The 18,297-nt window shown below is 48.3% G+C and overlaps 1 protein-coding gene across 2 annotated transcripts in view; it reads right to left on the bottom strand.

Annotated features, from left to right (window-relative positions):
• Nucleotides 1–868: 868 nt before the first annotated feature.
• Nucleotides 869–18,297, bottom strand: part of col5a1 (procollagen, type V, alpha 1) — a 322,312-nt gene continuing 304,883 nt past the window's right edge. For both annotated transcript variants that reach the window (XM_059638382.1, XM_059638381.1), the window contains exons 66-67: nucleotides 13,100–13,333; nucleotides 869–3,106 (exon numbers count right to left, since the gene is read on the bottom strand). In XM_059638382.1, the coding sequence (XP_059494365.1) occupies nucleotides 2,960–3,106; nucleotides 13,100–13,333 (381 nt within the window). In that variant the 3' untranslated portion in view covers nucleotides 869–2,959. The remainder of the gene's footprint in view (nucleotides 3,107–13,099; nucleotides 13,334–18,297) is intronic.

An 18,297-nucleotide genomic window follows, 5' to 3' on the forward strand; every position in this document is an offset into this window, starting at 1 on the left:
TTATCTATGTCTCTCTGCAACCTACAGCAACCTTCGTCACTATCCACAACTCCATCGACCTTAGTGTTGTCTGCAAATTTACTAACCCATCCTTCTACGCCCTCATCCAGGCCATTTATAAAATGACAAACAGCAGTGGACCCAACACCGACCCCTGTGGTACACCACGAGTAACTGGTCTCCAGGATGAACATTTCCCATCAACTACCACTCTCTGTCTTCTTTCAGCAAGCCAATTTCCGATCCAAACCGCTATATCTCCCACAATCCCATTCCTCCGCATTTTGTACAACAGCCTATTGTGGGGAACCTTATCGAACGCCTTGCTGAAATCCATATACACCACATCAACCAGTTTACTCTCATCTACCTGTTTGGTCACCTTCTCAAAGAACTCAATAAAGTTTATGATGCAAACCCAGTTAAAACCCATGCACTCAGCCTGTTATGCTCCAACACACACTCATTCATCCAGTTGCACCCCATACTCACCTAGTTAAACACACACCTTCCCAGTTAGACAGCCCACACTCACCTAGTAACACACCCAGGCACACTCCTACACACTCACCCAGTTAGACATCCACACACAGAGAATCGTTCACACCCACCTCCCTGCGAACACATCCACAGCCTCGTATGCATAATGACACCAATATACCCTAACACACACTCTCTAATGTATTAGTGTCATTGTTTCTTCCACAAATCCAGCAAGGGTTTTGGACATTACTGCGTGCATCCCCGCTCCCCTCCCCAACCTTTTAGAAATCTAGTTTGGCCCTTACCGTTCAGATGCTCTGTCTATGGAATTAGAATGGGAGTTACTGTATCGAGCTCTGAATGCACTGGACCAGGAGATTCTGAGTTTCATGAACAAGTTTATTGGGATTCTCATAAACATTTACAATATGTCACATGACAGTATAACGATCTGACTTAAAGATTCAGGACCAATAAAAAGTACCAAGAAAACCCTCCAACAGTTCGTCATTAACAATATTTTATGTTCAAGTCACATGTTTCTTAAGAAAAATAAAATTACAAAAGTCTTTAATGCAAAGGCAACTCCGGCTTGGATAGCGGTGAGAGAGACACTGTTAGAGGTGGAGAAAGAGAGAGACGGTGAGGGACACAGAGAGAGATCCTGTGAGAGAAGTTGTGTGTGTATGTGTGTGTGTGTAAATGAGAAAGAGAATGAGAGTCTGTGAGAACGTGTGACAGAGTATGAGAGAGGCAATCAGAAGGGTAGAAAGGGAGTTGGGGAGAGAGAGAGACATCCATAGGAAAACTGCGAAATGCAACATGAAAAGTTAAGAAGATGGGAGAGAGGGAGAGCAAAGGCTTTCAGAAAAGCTGAAACTGAAAGGGGCTGCAGGAGGAAAGAGAAAGAGCTGGATAACATACAGAATAAACAGAAAGGAAGGAGCTGGGGCCATGACTGATGGGTGGGACTAACAAATCACAGCAAAGAAATCAAACAGGAATAAAAAATAACTGGATGAAATAAAGACCGGGGAGGGTGCAAAGTCACTGAAGACAATGGCTATCACTCGCAAAAACTTCAATCTAGATTTCGCACCACAAATAGTCCTGGCTGCTTAGCTGTTAACTCACGCTCGTACAACACTCACTCCGAAAGTGAATGAATGTACCACTTACATAGGAAAGGAGAGTCTCGTGTGTTCCTGGAAAGATATTGGACTGATAAGAAAGGGTGTGTGTAACAAGGGGAATCAGAATGCAGCGTCAGGGAGCTTCGAGCCTCAGGGCCGGGGACAGCAATGTTCCGGGAAATGTAGCTGGCTCAGCGCAGCCACTCAAACCAGGTAGCCGGAGCTGCCACAGTAGCACCACAGGCCAGGCGTTTAAATAGCACCTAATCTTCGGGAAACGCCTTCGTCCCCTCGTTGCTCGGATTCTCCCGGTTAATTTTCACCCACATCTGGCAAAGACGTAGCTGTTAAGTGATGCAAAATGCAGACGTTTTAAACCAGAAGACCCCCACCCCACTTCACAGAAAATGATGAATTTAGTGCCCAGGCAGTGGAAGGAAAGAAAGCGTTTTAGTTTTCTTTAGCGGGAGAGAATTCCCACAGAAAATTCAACGTGCGGAGTGAGCTCAAAACCTGGGAAACAGCAGCAGGAGGCGGTAAAGTATCTGTGATAGAGCCGCGTGCTTTTGATAATGCAACAGAGCAGGTTTTATTGAACCCAAATAACACTGTTTGATATATTTATATTTTTTTTGCACATAGAATGACGAGTTATCCTTGTACATTTTAACAGAGCCACATGCATTGATTCCAAAGCCAGAAGCTGCGGGAAGAATTAAAATATTATACAATAGAATATTTACTTACAAACGTACAAAAATTTGTTTTAAAAAGAAATATCAAAATTGTCAGCACCATTTCTGAGGAAGGTTTTCAATTCAAAACATTTATTTGACGAATTTTTCTTTTAAAAAAAACTATGCATCTGAGACAAGAGAAACTGCTGGAAATAGAGAGAAAGAGAGAGAAGAGTTATCAAGTCTGAGAAAGAGAGACACACACACAAGGGCCTGGGGCTGTTCTCAATGTGGGGGCTGTCTCCACAGGGGATTTACCCTGGGAAGGTTTCTCTGACTGAGCCTGAGCACACTTCGGCCTCTCTCCCCCAGCCCTGATCAGAAACACCGTCCACTCCTCTCAGGGCTGGGGGATCGCAAGACCGCGAATGGTTATGATTTCATGCGGCGCTGTTTTGAGGTTTGTTTCAGAATCGTTCACTCCCAGGTAAAGATTTCCCCAGGACCAGCTCCAACTCTCGGTCTGTCAATCGCTCATTGAGGTTACTTGTTGTTTACTGCAGACTCTCTCATTCTTCCTCTGTGTGTGTCTGGGTGTCTGTGAGTGTGTGTCCGTGTCTGTGTTTAAAACAGTTTTTGTCTCTCTCTGTGAAGATTCGAACAGTTTTATCCCACGAAACAGACTGGTCCAATTTCAAAACCAAACTTCTGGCCGGATTCTCCAAAGTCATTGAACATGATGTCGATGAAAGGAAGTTGTTCCACTTTGGGAGTATTAATCTGTAATATCGTTTTCTGGTAACCTTTCTTTGTCTATCGAGAGAGAGAGAGAGAGAAAGTTAGTTAGAGAAAACCCTCTGAAAGACTCAAATTTGGGAGGGTTGGTTCTTTAGGAGAAACTGGGAGAGAAAAATGAGGGGCTAAATGGCCGCTTTCTCCACCCAAACCTAGTTCGGTGGCTTTCAAAGAAGCTGAATGGGAGCGGATTCTGCTGTGGGGCGGCACAGTGGCCCAGTGGTTAGCACTGCAGCCTCACAGCGCCAAGGACACGGGTTCGATTCCAGCCTCGGGTGAGTGTGTGGAGTTTGCACATTCTCCCCGTGTCTGCGTGGGTTTCCTCCGGGTGCTCGGGTTTCCTCCCACAGTCCAAAGATGTGCAGGTTAGGTGGATTGGCCATGCTAAATTGCCCGTTATGTTCAGGGGTGTGTGGGTGGGATACATCAAGGGAGGGTGTGGACTTGTTGGGCCGAAGTGCCTGTTTCCACACTAGGGAATCTAATCTAACTCATGTTTCAAGAGGAATGGTATTGGAAAGGCAGTGGGATCATCCTCATTCCAGATCCAACATTCATGAAGGCTCCTTAGAGACTACTTTCCAAACTCATGACCAGCTGCAGTGGTTCCGAAGGAGTTTAGCACGCTTGCTCTCGCTGCTAAGAACTTTGAGTACAGGAGTTGTGCCATCATGTTGCAGTTGTACAGGACATTGGTGGGGGTTCTTCTGGAGTACTGGTCACCCTGTTATGGGAACGATAACTAAGTTGGAAAAGGTCTGAGAAAAGATTTACCAGAATGTCACTAAAACTAGAGGGTTTGTGTTATAAGAAGAGGCTGGATAGGCTGGGACCTTTTTTACTGGAGCGTAGGAGGTCAAGGGGCAACCTTACAGAGGTTAATAAAATCATGAAAGATATAGATAAGGTGAATGGCAGGTGTCTTTCCCCTAGGGTGGAGGCTTTTAAGACTAGGAGGCATATCTTTAAGGTGAGACGAGAAAGATTTAAACAGTACATGAGGGACAATTTTTTTCACACAGTGGGGTTCATGTATGGAATGAACTGCCAGAGAAAGAGATGGATACAGGTACAGTTACAATGTTTAAAAGACATTTCAATAAGTACACGAGAAAGAAAGGTTTGGAGGGATATAGGGCAGGAGCAGGCATGTGGGACTAGTTTAGTTTGGGATTAGGGTCAGCATGGACTGGTTCAACTGAAGGGTCTGTTTCCACACTGGATGACTTGATGATTCTAGAAGGGCAACAGCAGCAAATACAGGGGAACTTCAACACTTGCAAGTTCCCCTCCAAGCTACTCATCATCCATACTGAGAAATATATTACCTTTCCTTCAGTATCACTGGGTCAAAATCGTGGAATTCCCTCCCTAAGGTCAACCTATAGCACCATGGACTGCAGTGGTTCAAGAAGGCAGCTCCTCACTACCTTCTCAAGGGCAAAAATGCATGATTTATTCTCACACCTGTCATGAAGATACTCTGACAAGTGCTTTGCTGCCACATTGAGTACCATTTTGAGTTACAATAAGAATAAATTAGAATTACTTTGAGAAGAGTTCATCTTGCATTCTTACTGGGGTCTCAAGCATGATTTCAGGGCATCTCTAAGGTCTCTGTGAGGTGTTCTGCTCCTCAAGGAGTCCCCACTCTGGGAATGTCAATGACAGCACAATGTCCCAGGAGGCTCTGGCACTGCTGCTGCCACTGCCTACTGTAGGCTCCAGGCCCACCTCCACCAGGGGTCCGGGCTCCGGGCCCACCTCCACCAGGGGTCCGGGCTCCGGGCCCACCTCCACCAGGGGTCCGGGCTCCGAGCCCACCTCCACCAGGGGTCCGGGCTGCGGGCCCACCTCCACCAGGGGTCCGGGCTGCGGGCCCACCTCCACCAGGGGTCCGGGCTGCGGGCCCACCTCCACCAGGGGTCCGGGCTGCGGGCCCAACTCCACCAGGGGTCCGGGCTGCGGGCCCAACTCCACCAGGGGTCCGGGCTCCGAGACCACCTCCACCAGGAGTCCGGGCTCCGAGACCACCTCCACCAGGAGTCCGGGCTCCGGGCCCCTGCCACCAGGAGTCCGGGCTCCAGGCCCAGTGCTATGAGGAGTCCAAGCTCTGTGCACCGCCAGGAGGCCTGGACGGTGCCGCTGATGCTGCAGCCTCTACCCTGCCGAAACCAGTCCACCTATGAGGATGAAGAAGAAAGAAAGAAGAAAAGTAACAAGATGAAAAGTACACAGAGAATAAGATGTGCTTGGCCTGGAGTGCAAATGCTTCCATTTCGATTCCTGTACTAAGGATGGTTAAAAATGCTGAGCCCAGTCATCAAACGTCACATTTCAAAATCATTTTTAAAATATTTCCCCTAATCCAAATCCAGCTTCACTGCCTTTAAATCTACTCAATAAGATGAGAGCTCATGGTGTTGGAGGTAGTATGTTAGCATGGATAGAGAATTAACAAAACAATAGAAGACACAGAGCTGTGATAAAGGGAAGCATTTTCAGGATGGTAAGCTGTACCTAGTGGAGTGCCATAGGGATCAGCACTGGGGCAACAATTATTTACAGTTGATATTAATGACTTGAATGAGGAAAGTGAATGTTTGAACCAACTTTGAAGATGATGTAAAAACAAGTCAACTGGGGAGGGTGGTACAAGGATTTTGCAGAGGAATACACACAGGTGAAGGGAGTCAGTAAAAACTTGGCAAGTGGAATGTGGGGAAATTGAAGTTATGCACTTTGGCAGCAAGAATAGAGAAGCTGAATATTACTTAAATGGAGAAAGACTGCAGAAAGCAGAGATTTTGGAGTTCTTGTGCACAAATCACTAAGGGTTGGTATCTATGTTTATTGGGCAATAGGGAAGACAAATGGAATGCTGGCCTTTAATTCAAAGGAAATGCAATTAAAAATAGGGAAGTATTACTAAAACTGTACAAGGCTACCGAGTTTTGAGAAGATTTGTAGCTCAGGTTGAGGTTCTGGATGTGAGTCTGCTCGCTGAGCTGGAAGGTTAGTTTTCAGACATTTCGTCACCATTCTAGGTAACATCATCAGTGAGCCTCCGGTGAAGCGCTGGTGTTATGTCCCACTTTCTATTTATCTGGTTAGGTTTCCTTGGGTTGGTGATGTCATTTCCTGTGTTGGTGATGTCAGTTCCTGTTCTTTTTCTCAGAGGGTGGTAGATTGGCTCCAAATCAATGTGTTTGTTGATGGAGTTCTGGTTGGAATGCCATGCTTCTAGGAATTCTCGTGCGTGTCTCTGTTTGGCTTGTCCTAGGATGGGTGTGTTGTCCCAATCAAAGTGGTGTCCTTCCTCATCTGTATATAAGGATACGAGTGATAGTGGGTCATGTCGTTTTGTGGCTAGTTGATGTTCATGTATCCTGGTGGCTAGCTTCCTGCCAGTTTGTCCAATGTAGTGTTTGTCACAGTTCTTGCAAGGTATTTTGTAGATGATGTTTGTTTTGCCTGTTGTCTGTATAGGGTCTTTTAAGTTCATTAGCTGCTGTTTTAGTGTGTTGGTGGGTTTGTGGGCTACCCTGATGTCAAGAGGTCCGAGTAGTGCTACCCTGATGTCAAGAGGTCCGAGTAGTAGCCCACAAACCCACCAACACACTAAAACAGCAGCTAATGAACTTAAAAGACCCTATACAGACAACAAACAAAACAAACATCATCTACAAAATACCTTACAAGAACTGTGACAAACACTACATCGGACAAACAGGCAGAAAGCTAGCCACCAGGATACATGAACATCAACTAGCCACAAAACGACATGACCCACTGTCACTCGTATCCTTACATACAGATGAGGAAGGACACCACTTTGATTGGGACAACACATCCATCCTAGGACAAGACAAACAGAGACACGCACGAGAATTCCTAGAAGCATGGCATTCCAACTGGAACTCCATCAACAAACACATTGATTTGGAGCGAATCTACCACCCTCTGAGAAAAAGAACAGGAAATGACATCACCAACCCAAGGAAACCTAACCAGATAAATAGAAAGCGGGACATAACACCAGCACTTCGTCGGAGGCTCACTGATGATGTTACCTAGAATGGTGACGAAACGTCTGAAAACTAACCTTCCAGCTCAGCGAGCAAACTCACATCCAGAACTATACAAGGCAGCTACAGCCGGACTACTGTGAACAGTTCCTGTCTCTTTATCTAAGGGGAGATATACCTGTATTGGAGACAGTCCAGATAAGGTTCACTTGACTGATCCCTAGTATGGACAGACTGCCTAGTGAGGACAGTGTGAGTAGGTTGGGCCTGTTCACGTTGCAGTTCAGAAGAATGAGATGAAACCTTACTGAAACATACTGTTTCTCAGGGGGACGTCGCAGGGGCATGTGGAGATGCTGTTAACCCTTGTGGGAGAGACTAGGACCAGAGGGTATAATCTTAGAGTAAGTGAATTTCTTCTCTCAAATGGTATTGAATCTGTGGAATTCTTTACTGCAGAAGGCTGCTGAAGCTGGGAGATAAAATAGAGATAAACAGATTTTTAATCAGGAAGAGAATCACGGATCATGGGGAAAAGGCAGGAAACTGGAGCTAGGGATTATCAGATCAACCAAAATCTCATAGAACACAGAACATAGAACTGTACAGCACAGGAACAGGCCCTTCAGCCCATGAGGTTGTGCTGAACATGATGCTAAATTGAACTAATCCATTCTGCCTGCCCTTGGTCTATATCTCTCCATTCCTTGTGTATTCATGTGCTTATCTAAAAATCCCTTAAATGCCCCGATGTATCTGCCTCCACCTCCCACCCTGGCAGCACATTTCAGACTCCTACCACTCTCTGTGTAAAAAACCTTATCCCTCATATCTCCTTTGAACTTTCTCCCTCTCACTTAAATGCATGCCCCTTAATTTTAGACATTTCAATTCTTGGAAAAGGATTCTGACCATCAACCCTATCTATGCATCCCATAATTTTATAGACGTCTGTCAACTCTCCTGTCAGCCTCTGAGATGTCATCTAAGGAATGGGAAGGGGAGTTGAAATGGTTTGTGACTGGGAGGTGCAGTTGTTTACTGCGAACCGAGCGTCCACCCCACCACCAAAGCCATTTTTCCCACTCCACCCTTGTCTGCCTTCCGGAGAGACCACTCTCTCCGTGACTTCCTTGTCTGCTCCACACTCCCCTCCAACCCCACCTCACCCGGCACTTTATCCTGCAACCGCAGCAAGTGCTACACTTGCCCCCACACCTCCTTCCTCACCCCCATCCCGGGCCCCAAGATGACTTTCCATATCAAGCAGATGTTCACCTGCACATCTGCCAATGTGGTATACTGCATCCATTGTACCCGGTGTGGCTTCCTCTACATTGGGGAAACCAAGCGGAGGCTTGGGGACCGCTTTGCAGAACACCTACGCTCGGTTCGCAGTAAACAACTGTACCTCCCAGTCGAGAACCATTTCAACTCCCCCTCCCATTCCTTAGACGACATGTCCATCATGGGCCTCCTGCAGTGCCATAACGATGCCACCCATAGGTTGGAGGAACAGCAACTCATATTCCACTTGGGAACACTGCAGCCTAATGGTATCATTGTGGATTTCACCAGCTTCAAAATCTCCCCTCCCCCCACGGCATCCCAAAACCAGCCCAGCTCGTCCCCACCTCCCTAACCTGTTCTTCCTCTCACCTATGCCCTCCTCCCACCTCAAGCCGCACCTCCATTTCCTACCTACTAAACTCATCCCGCCCCCTTGACCTGTCTGAACTCCCCAGGCTGACCTATCCCCTCCCTACCTCCCCACCCATATTCTCCTCTGCACCTATCTTCTCCTCTATCTATCTTCATAATGCCTCCCCCTCTCTTCCTATTTATTTCAGAATCCTCTCTCCATCCCCCATTTCTGATGAAGGGTCTAGGCCTGAAACGTCAGCTTTTGTGCTCCCGAGACGCTGCTTGGCCTGCTGTGTTCATCCAGCCCCACACTTTGTTATCTTGGATTCTCCAGCATCTGCAGTTCCCATTATCTCTGATCTCCTGTCAGCCTCTGTCGCTCCACAGAAAACAATCATTTAATCCAGGTAGCATTCTGGTTACCTCTTCTGCATCCTCTCTTCTAGACACCCAACACCACTTCTTTCTTCATCTCAAAATGCCTGAGCACATTGGCACGCTCGCACAAATCTCACTATCCACCACGTCCTTCTCCTGGGTGAATACCATTGCAACGTACTCATTTAGGATCTCACCTAAATCGTCTGCCTCCAAGCACAAACTCCCTCCTTTATCTTTGAGTGGTCCTACCTTCTTCCTAGTGATCCTCTTGTTTTTAATGTATCTACAGAATGCCTTGGGATTCTCTCTAACCCTACTTGCCAAGTTCATTTCATGGCCTCTCCTTGTACCCCTAATTCTCTGCTTGAGTACTTTCCTGCTTTCTTTATATTCCTCACGGGACCTGTCCAATCTAAGCTTCCTGAACCTTACATATGCTTTTTCTCCCCCTTCTACTAAATTCACCATTTCCCTCGTTATTCTTGTCCTTCCTCCTTACTGGAACATATTGGTTCGAACTCTCCCCAGCAGGTCTTTAAAAGTTCCGGCATTTCAAATGTGGACCTGCCTGATAACGGCTCTTCCCAATTACCATTCCCCAGATCCTGCCTAATACCAAACGTAATTTTCCCTCCCCCAGTTTAGTACCTTCCTGCAAGGTCCTGACTTATCCTTGTTGATAGCTATCTTAAAACTTCAAGAGTTGTGATCACTGTTTCCAAAATGCTCTCCCACTGAAAGATCAGTCACCTGGCCAGGCTCGTTTGCCAGTATGTGGTCCAGTATGGCCCCTCCTCTAGCAGGACTATCCACATACTGCTTCAAGAAGCCCTTTTAGATGCACTTAACAAATTCTGCCCTGTTTGAGCCTCTTGCTCTCAGGGAGTCCCAGTTAACACTGGGGAAGTTAGAGTCACTCCCAATGACAACTCTGTTTTTATTGCACCTTTCCATGGTGTGCCTACATATTTGTTTCTCAATCTTGCGGTGGCTCTTGGGGAGGCCTGGAATATCCAATCAGTGTGATTGCATTGATCTTATTTTTGAGGTGTACCCATATTGCCTCAGTGGATGAGCCATCCTGCATCTCTTCTCTGATTGCAGATGTAACATTCTCTCTGATTAATTACAAAAATCCTTCCTCTCTATTTTGTCTAAAACAACAAAATCCTGGAACACTGAGCAGCCAATCCTGTCCCGCACTCATCCAAGTCCCAGTAGATACTATGGGCTGAATGGCTGACTGCAGCTCCTATGCATTATGATCTGACAATCCCAGGTCAGGGCACTGATAATGTATCAGGGATCTGTCACTGTCCAACCCAGAGCCTGAGAGCTCAGGCTCCTGCACAGGTTTCAGATCATCCAATCAGTAGTGAATCAGGGACTTAATTCCATGGTCTCAATTTCAATGGTCCAGATTTTTACTGGGGACAGTGAGGATGGGAGTGAAATTGAAAAGCGTCAAACAATCTCAGCTCACCAGAAGGGTGTGTGTATGTGTGTGTGTGTGTGTCTGTCTGTCTGTGGCGCTGTGTGTGTGTGTGTGAGTGAGTGTGAGAGTGAGTGAGTGTGCGTGTGTGTGTGTCTCTGTGTGTGTGTGTGTCTGTGGCGCTGTGTGTGTGTGTGTGTGCGTGTCTGTGGCGCTGTGTGTGTGTGTCTGTGGCGCTGTGTGTGTGTGTCTGTGGCGCTGTGTGTGTGTGTGTGTGTGTCTGTGGCGCTGTGTGTGTGTGTGTGTGTGTGTGTCTGTGGCGCTGTGTGTGTGTGTGTGTGTCTGTGGCGCTGTGTGTGTGTGTGTGTGTGTGTCTGTGGCGCTGTGTGTGTGTGTGTGTGTGTCTGTGGCGCTGTGTGTGTGTGTGTGTGTGTGTGTGTGTCTGTGGCGCTGTGTGTGTGTGTGTGTGTCTGTGGCGCTGTGTGTGTGTGTGTGTGTGTGTCTGTGGCGCTGTGTGTGTGTGTGTGTGTGTCTGTGGCGCTGTGTGTGTGTCTGTGGCGCTGTGTGTGTGTGTGTGTGTGTGTGTGTGTGTGTGTGTGTGTGTGTGTGTGTGTGTGTGGCGCTGTGTGTGTGTGTGTGTGTCTGTGGCGCTGTGTGTGTGTGTGTGTGTGTGTGTCTGTGGCGCTGTGTGTGTGTGTGTGTGTGTGTGTCTGTGGCGCTGTGTGTGTGTGTGTGTGTCTGTGGCGCTGTGTGTGTGTGTGTGTGTGTGTGTGTCTGTGGCGCTGTGTGTGTGTCTGTGGCGCTGTGTGTGTGTCTGTGGCGCTGTGTGTGTGTGTGTCTGTGTGTGTGTGTGTGGCGCTGTGTGTGTGTGTGTGTGTGTGTGTGTGTGTGTGTGGCGCTGTGTGTGTGTGTGTGTGTGTGGGGCGCTGTGTGTGTGTGTGTGTGTGTGTGTGTGGCGCTGTGTGTGTGTGTGTGTGTGCGTGTCTGTGGCGCTGTGTGTGTGTGTCTGTGGCGCTGTGTGTGTGTGTGTGTGTGTCTGTGGCGCTGTGTGTGTGTGTGTGTGTGTGTGTGTGTGTCTGTGGCGCTGTGTGTGTCTGTGGGGCTGTGTGTGTGTGTGTGTCTGTGGCGCTGTGTGTGTGTGTGTGTCTGTGGCGCTGTGTGTGTGTGTGTCTGTGGCGCTGTGTGTGTGTGTGTCTGTGGCACTGTGTGTGTGTGTGTCTGTGGCACTGTGTGTGTGTGTGTCTGTGGCGCTGTGTGTGTGTGTGTGTCTGTGGCGCTGTGTGTGTGTGTGTGTCTGTGGCGCTGTGTGTGTGTGTGTGTGTGTCTGTGGCGCTGTGTGTGTGTGTGTGTGTGTGTCTGTGGCGCTGTGTGTGCGTGTGTGTGTCTGTCTGTGGTGCTGTGTGTGTGTGTCTGTGGTGCTGTGTGTGTGTGTCTGTGGCGCTGTGTGTGTGTGGTGCTGTGCGTGTGTGTCTGTGGTGCTGTGTGTGTGTGTGGCGCTGTGTGTGTGTGTGTCTGTGTTTGTGGCACTGTGTGTGTGAGTGGGTGTCTGTGGCGCTGTGTGTGTGTGTGTGTGTGTGTGTGTGTGTGTGTGTGTGTGTGTGTCTGTCTGTGGCGCTATGTGTGTGTGTCTGTCTGTGGTGCTCTGTGTGTGTGTCTGTCTGTGGTGCTGTGTGTGTGTGTGGTGCTGTGTGTGTGTGTGTGTGTGTGTGTGTCTCTGGCGCTGTGTGTGTGTGTGTGTGTGTGGCGCTGTGTGTGTGTGTCTGTGGCGCTGTGTGTGTGTCTGTGGCGCTGTGTGTGTGTCTGTGTGTGTCTGTGGCACTGTGTGTGTGTGTGTTTGTGGTGCTGTGTGTGTGTTTGTGGTGCTGTGTGTGTTTGTGGTGCTGTGTGTGTGTGGCGCTGTGTGTGTGTGCGTGTCTGTGGTGCTGTGTGTGTGTGTGTGTGTGTGTGTGTCTGTGGCGCTGTGTGTGTCTGTGGCGCTGTGTGTGTGTGTGTGTGTGTCTGTGGCGCTGTGTGTGTCTGTGGCGCTGTGTGTGTGGCGCTCTGTGTGTGTGTGTGTGTGTGTGTCTGTGGCGCTGTGTGTGTGTGTGTGTGTGTGTGTGTGGGTGTGTGTGTGTCTGTAGCGCTGGGTGTGTGTGTCTGTAGCGCTGGGTGTGTGTGTCTGTGGCGCTGGGTGTGTGTGTCTGTGGTGCTGTGTGTGTGTGTGTGTGTGTGTGTGTGTGTGTGTCTGTGGCGCTCTGTGTGTGTGGGTGTGTGTGTGTGGGTGTGTGAGAGAGACTGCGTGTGAGTGCGTGTGGGGAGTGGTGGTGGGGGGGAATGGGTTGGGTGAATGAGGAGGGTTGGAGAGAGGGCCCTCCCATTTCTATCTGGCGATTGCTGTTGTGGACGTGCCAGCTGAGAAACAGCAAGGGAACAGGTACCCATTGATGATCTTGTCTCACAAAGAGCAGAGGTGAATGCCAAATTAACATCTTCAAGAGCTCCAGAAAACCTTCCACTTTGACCTGAAAGAGCACTGGTTATACTTACTGCGCATTTGTCTACAATGGCTTGGATGTAGGGGTTATTGTCGTATGACATCTCTTCATCATTGGAGCCCAGGAAGCGAATGGCCTTGTCGTAACTGTCAGTGGTCGAGTCATACCAGGCCACAGTCTGGTGGCAGTTATAGGTCAGATTCTGATGGGCAGAGGCACTCAACAACCTCAGGAAAGTCATCTGCACCACTCCGACTGGATTGCTGTCAGCATCGGTGTAGGAAAGCTGATTGCGGAGGGAGAGAGAGAGAGAGAGAGAGAGAGAGATAGAGAGAACAAACAAATTTCGAAGCAGAACATTGGTTCTGTAACTGGCTCACTGTCACTCACAGTCTGCTTGTAATGACCAGACACTGGGGCTGCAAATACTGACCATTCCACTCAGACTAGTCTGTCACTCTCAAGGGCAAATGAGTGGGCAGTCCTGGTTCTGAATTGATTAACCCTTTACTTCTGGCTCCATTTAACACTGACACTGTGCTCAGAATAAGAGCCAAGAACTTTTGTCCTTGACAGCCACTGGACTTAATAAGATGGGCTGTACTCACACTCAGCCCTCCCACCCTCTCCTCACCCCCATCCCCCTTCACCCCTCTCCCTACCCTCCTCCTCCTGACTCCACATTCACCCTCTCCCTACCCATCTCCTCCTCACTCCCTAACCAACCTCTCCCGAAACTCCATCTGCCTTATCCTCACCATCATGCCAAGTTTTTCTCTCAAGTCTCTCCCATGCGCTCCTTTGACACTCCATTCCCCTCTCCCTCCACACTCTACCTTCTCATACTCTCTCCCTTACCCTCCACCCATTACCTCATCATTCCCTAAATTACTCCTTTCTGTGAGATTCCCAAGAGGGTGATGTGGATCCACTAATGTCCCTCATCCTGTTACCCATTTCCCAGAGGCTCACCATCTATTGTCTCTCCTCATTGTTAGAATATGAACAATCTGGATCTGAATGCACGCCACTGACCCATTCCCCTCTCGCCCACTCTCCCATTACCTCTGTCCCATCTCTCCCCAACTATCTCGTTCCCCTCCTCCCCACCTCTCCTACTCCTCCATTCTCCCACACTCCTCTCCTATCACACTCACGCTCCCACCCCCTCTCCCATCACCCACCCACAATTCTCCCAACCTGTCTCCCATCATCCCGACTCTCCCATCCTACTGTCCTACACCCCTCTCCCCATTCTCTCAACTCCTCTCCCATCATCCCCGAGTCTCCCATCCCACTCTCCCACACCCCTCTCCCTCCACGCTGCCATACTCCTCTCCCCCATTCTCCCACCTCCTCTCCCATCATCCCCGAGTCTCCCATCCCACTCTCCCACACCCCTCTCCTCCCACTCATCTCTCCCCCCACTCTCCCGTACCCCTCTCCTCTCACTCTCCCACGCCCCTTTCCCCTTCTCCCCCCATATCCCTCTCCCTGCACTCTCCCACCCCTCTCTGCCATTCTCTCACCCGCTCTCCCACACTCCTCTCCCCCATTCTCTTACTTCCTCTCCCATCCCACTCTCCCACGCCCCTCTCCCCCCACTCTCCCACGCCCCTCTCCCCCCACTCTCCCACATCCCTCTCCCACCCCCTCTCCCTCGACTCTCACACCCCATCTCGCATCATTCCTGACCCTCCCATCCCACTCTCCTCCCCATCCCTCCCACACTCTCCCATCTCCTTGACCCCCATTCTATTTTCTCCATTATCCTATTGTTATTCCTGACCCCTTGATGCTCCCCGCTCCATGTACTGAGCAGAACTTCTGTGTGCCTTCACCTTTTCTCAGAGAGTGTCAGTCTGACAGGCTGTGAGTGTCAGAAAGAGAACACTTTAAAACAAATCACATTCACCAACCGCTTGTCCGGGATCCTCGGGCGATTCCAGATTCTGTCCAACCGTGGTCAGAGTGATCCAACTGAAGACGGGCAGAAAGAGACATGCAGGAAGTGGGTGGTTGGTGGGCGGGTGGGGGGGGAGAGGGGGGGTGGGGAATGGGAGTTAGAAAAAGCAAGCGGGAAAGAATTTGACAGTCAGAAGAAGACCCCACCACAGCCTTGTTTACATGCTCCCCATCAATTGGAATTCACGGGACAAGTTGCGGGGGGTGGGGTGCTGGTTAGAGTGGGACACAGTCAGCTTGTCTCAGGCTCTTGGTCAATGATGCACAAGGCCCTAATCTTCTCCAAATAACGGGGAATGGCAGATTATTTCTGGGCAGTCCCTGACTGCTGAAACTGAGAATCTCCAATCGTTATGACAGGTCATCTTCTCATTTTCTAGAATCTGAGAGAGAGAGGCCAGTTTGCCTATTGTGTCTGTGCTAGTCGATGGATGAGCCTCCACTCTCCACCCTTCCCCTGACCCCAGCCTGATCCCACTTTGGCCTGTATCCAGACAGATTACTGCAGCTCAGGGGCCAACCCAATCAATCAAGTGGTTTCTGTCCCTCCTTCCTTTCAGGCAGTGAGTTCCAGACTCCCATCACACCTTCGGCTGTAAAACCATTTCCTCATCTCCTTTTTAATCTTCCTACCAATCACTTTAAATTTTTATCTGCCAGTCACTGACCTCTCTGCCAAAGTAAACAGGCCCTCCCCAATACTCTATCCATGCCCCTCACAGTTTTGTAAGCCTTGGTCTGAGCAGAATGATCCCAGCCATTCCAAACATTCCTCATTCTGCAATATTCCAAACCTGGAAACATCCCATCAATCTCCTGTCCCCTCGCACACGTGATTCCAACCTTTCTGAAAGGAGGTGCTCGGAACTGCACACAGGACTCAAAATAATAGAATCATAGAGTCTTATGGCATACAGACAGGCCCTTTGGCCCATTGTGTCTATACCAATCAACAAACACTAAACTACTCTAATCCCATTTACTTACATCTGGTCAATAACCTAATAAGCCCTGGTAAGTTAAGTGCTTATCTAAATTGCTCTTAAATGTGGTTTACCACCCTCTCAGACAGCACGTTCTATATTTCCAATATCCTCTGGGTGAAAACATACTTCCTTAGATCACCTCTAAACCACTTACTCCTCTCCTTAACCTCATTCCCTCTGATAGAGTTAAAGAGTCATTTAGCAGAGAATCAGACTCTTGACCCATCAGCCTAATACAGTGCCAGCATTAATCTTGCTGCCTCAGTCAATAAAGAAACAGATTCCTTTTACCTTCTTAACACCTTATCAACCTGTCTGGCTACAATCAGAATCTGTGGGCATTCACTCCAAAATCCCTCCCTTCCTCTACACTGTTCACTATCTTCTCATTAATTGTGCTCCTTTGCTTTGTCTGAACTCCTGAAATGCACCACCTCACAGTTCTCTGGATTAAATTCCATCTGCTACTTTTCCAACCCCAACCCTGACCAGCCTATTGATACCTTGCTGCAACTTAAGGGTTCCATCCTCGCTATCAATTTCAAAGATGTGTTTTCATCTCCCTCCGACTGTCTAGGGGTACGCAGTCCACTCACAGAGACTGACTGACTCTGTTTTTGAGTCAATCCAAACAGCTTCTTTTGATGATCCTTCCCACATTCACTTCTTTCTCTGAGCAAATTCGCCACATCTCTCATTTTTTGATTTTGCTTTCCACCTTGATGGGAAACCCTGTCACCAGGAATACTGGGCTCTACATTCTCTTGAATTTTATTTTCTGAGGTCAGTGTGTGGCAGCTACTTTCTGATGCAGTCAGGGCTGGCAATGGACAATCACCTCTAGAGGGGCCGAGTGACCACACAACTAGAGAAAATATTGATTGTGGTGCCATTGCTGTCTCCCTTTCTGCCGTCTTTCTGAATTAGCAATGAGACAAAAATGCCAGGTTTCTATCTGTTCCCTTAGCTCGCCTGCCTTACGTGCTGGATTCCTTCTATTGAAGTAAATACTGTGCCAAACTGTTTCTTATTCCTTCTAACCCATAATTCTCTGCCTCCCGTTTGTAGTTCTGTCTTAAAGTTGTAGAGTTTAAGAAGTACATCAATTATTTATCATGTTTATGGGATTGACTGAAGCTCTTGTTCTGATTGCTCTGATGATTAATGTTCTCTGCCTAACGAGAGGAAGCACATGGAGTATCTAAGCGCTCTGATGAAGGGTCTAGGCCTGAAACGTTAGCTTTTGTGCTCCTGAGATGCTGCTTGGCCTGCTAAGTTCATCCAGCTTCACACTTGGTTGTCTTGGAGTATCTAAGAGGAGCTTTCAAAGAATTACACCCAGTCTCCAGCACAGGCATAGGCCACTCAGCCCATCTGCTCCATGAGTGTCCTCGTGTCTTCCTGATCTCACATATCCCAATATCTTCCATTCCTTTCTTCTTCATTTATTTATCTGGCTTCCCCTTTAATGTTTTGATACAATTCAGCTCAACCATTCCCCATGGGAGTGAGCTCCACATTCTTTCCACTCTGTAAATGAAGAAGTTTTTTCTGAATTCCTATCAGGCTACTTCATGACTATTCTAGATTAAAGGTTCCTACTTCTGGTTATCTCCCTCAAGTTGAAATATCTACTTTAGTTCTATCCTATCAAACCCCTTCATTGTATTCAAGACCTCTGACAGGTCACCCTTCATCTACCTCCTTTCTAAAGCAAAGAATCCCAGCCTGTTCAAACCTTTCCTGTTAGCAAGAAACTTTAAGTTCTGCTCACAAGTTAGCCAATCCCAGCAAGTTTTCAGTTTCTGAGGGAAGGTCAAGGGAGTGGGAATGTCTCTCTCCACTGATGGTGCCTGACCTGCTGAGTTTCTCCAGCAATTTCTGGATTTGTTTCACATTGCCAGCATCTGATGTATTTTGAGTTTGGGTTCTCAGCAGTGTTTTGTGGCTGGAAGTGAAGAGACAGCAATCAGGGGAAGAGAAGTAATGGATGGATTTAAGCTGTGGTGTGTTTGAATCAACTGTCCAGGCAGGATTGTGGGCGGAGGTCACAATGTCAGTGGATGCTGGGGGTGCTGCACTGAGCAGACTTGCTGGGTGGGAGTGGCCATTCTCCTTTTGGATATTGTCCAATATGCCACACCTGAATGTGCAGACGGTGTGTGGAAACATAGTGGAAGGGGTGTGGGGGGAATGAATACCCTTGGAGAATCTCACTGTGTTCTGCTGCAGTTTCATTCAGAGCATGGTGTTCGTCCCACTCCTGAGAGAGGGAGGAGCCAGCTCAAGCAGTGTTGTG

This window comes from Stegostoma tigrinum, chromosome 29, assembly GCF_030684315.1.
Source record: "Stegostoma tigrinum isolate sSteTig4 chromosome 29, sSteTig4.hap1, whole genome shotgun sequence".
In the NCBI taxonomy this organism is placed as follows: domain Eukaryota; kingdom Metazoa; phylum Chordata; class Chondrichthyes; order Orectolobiformes; family Stegostomatidae; genus Stegostoma; species Stegostoma tigrinum.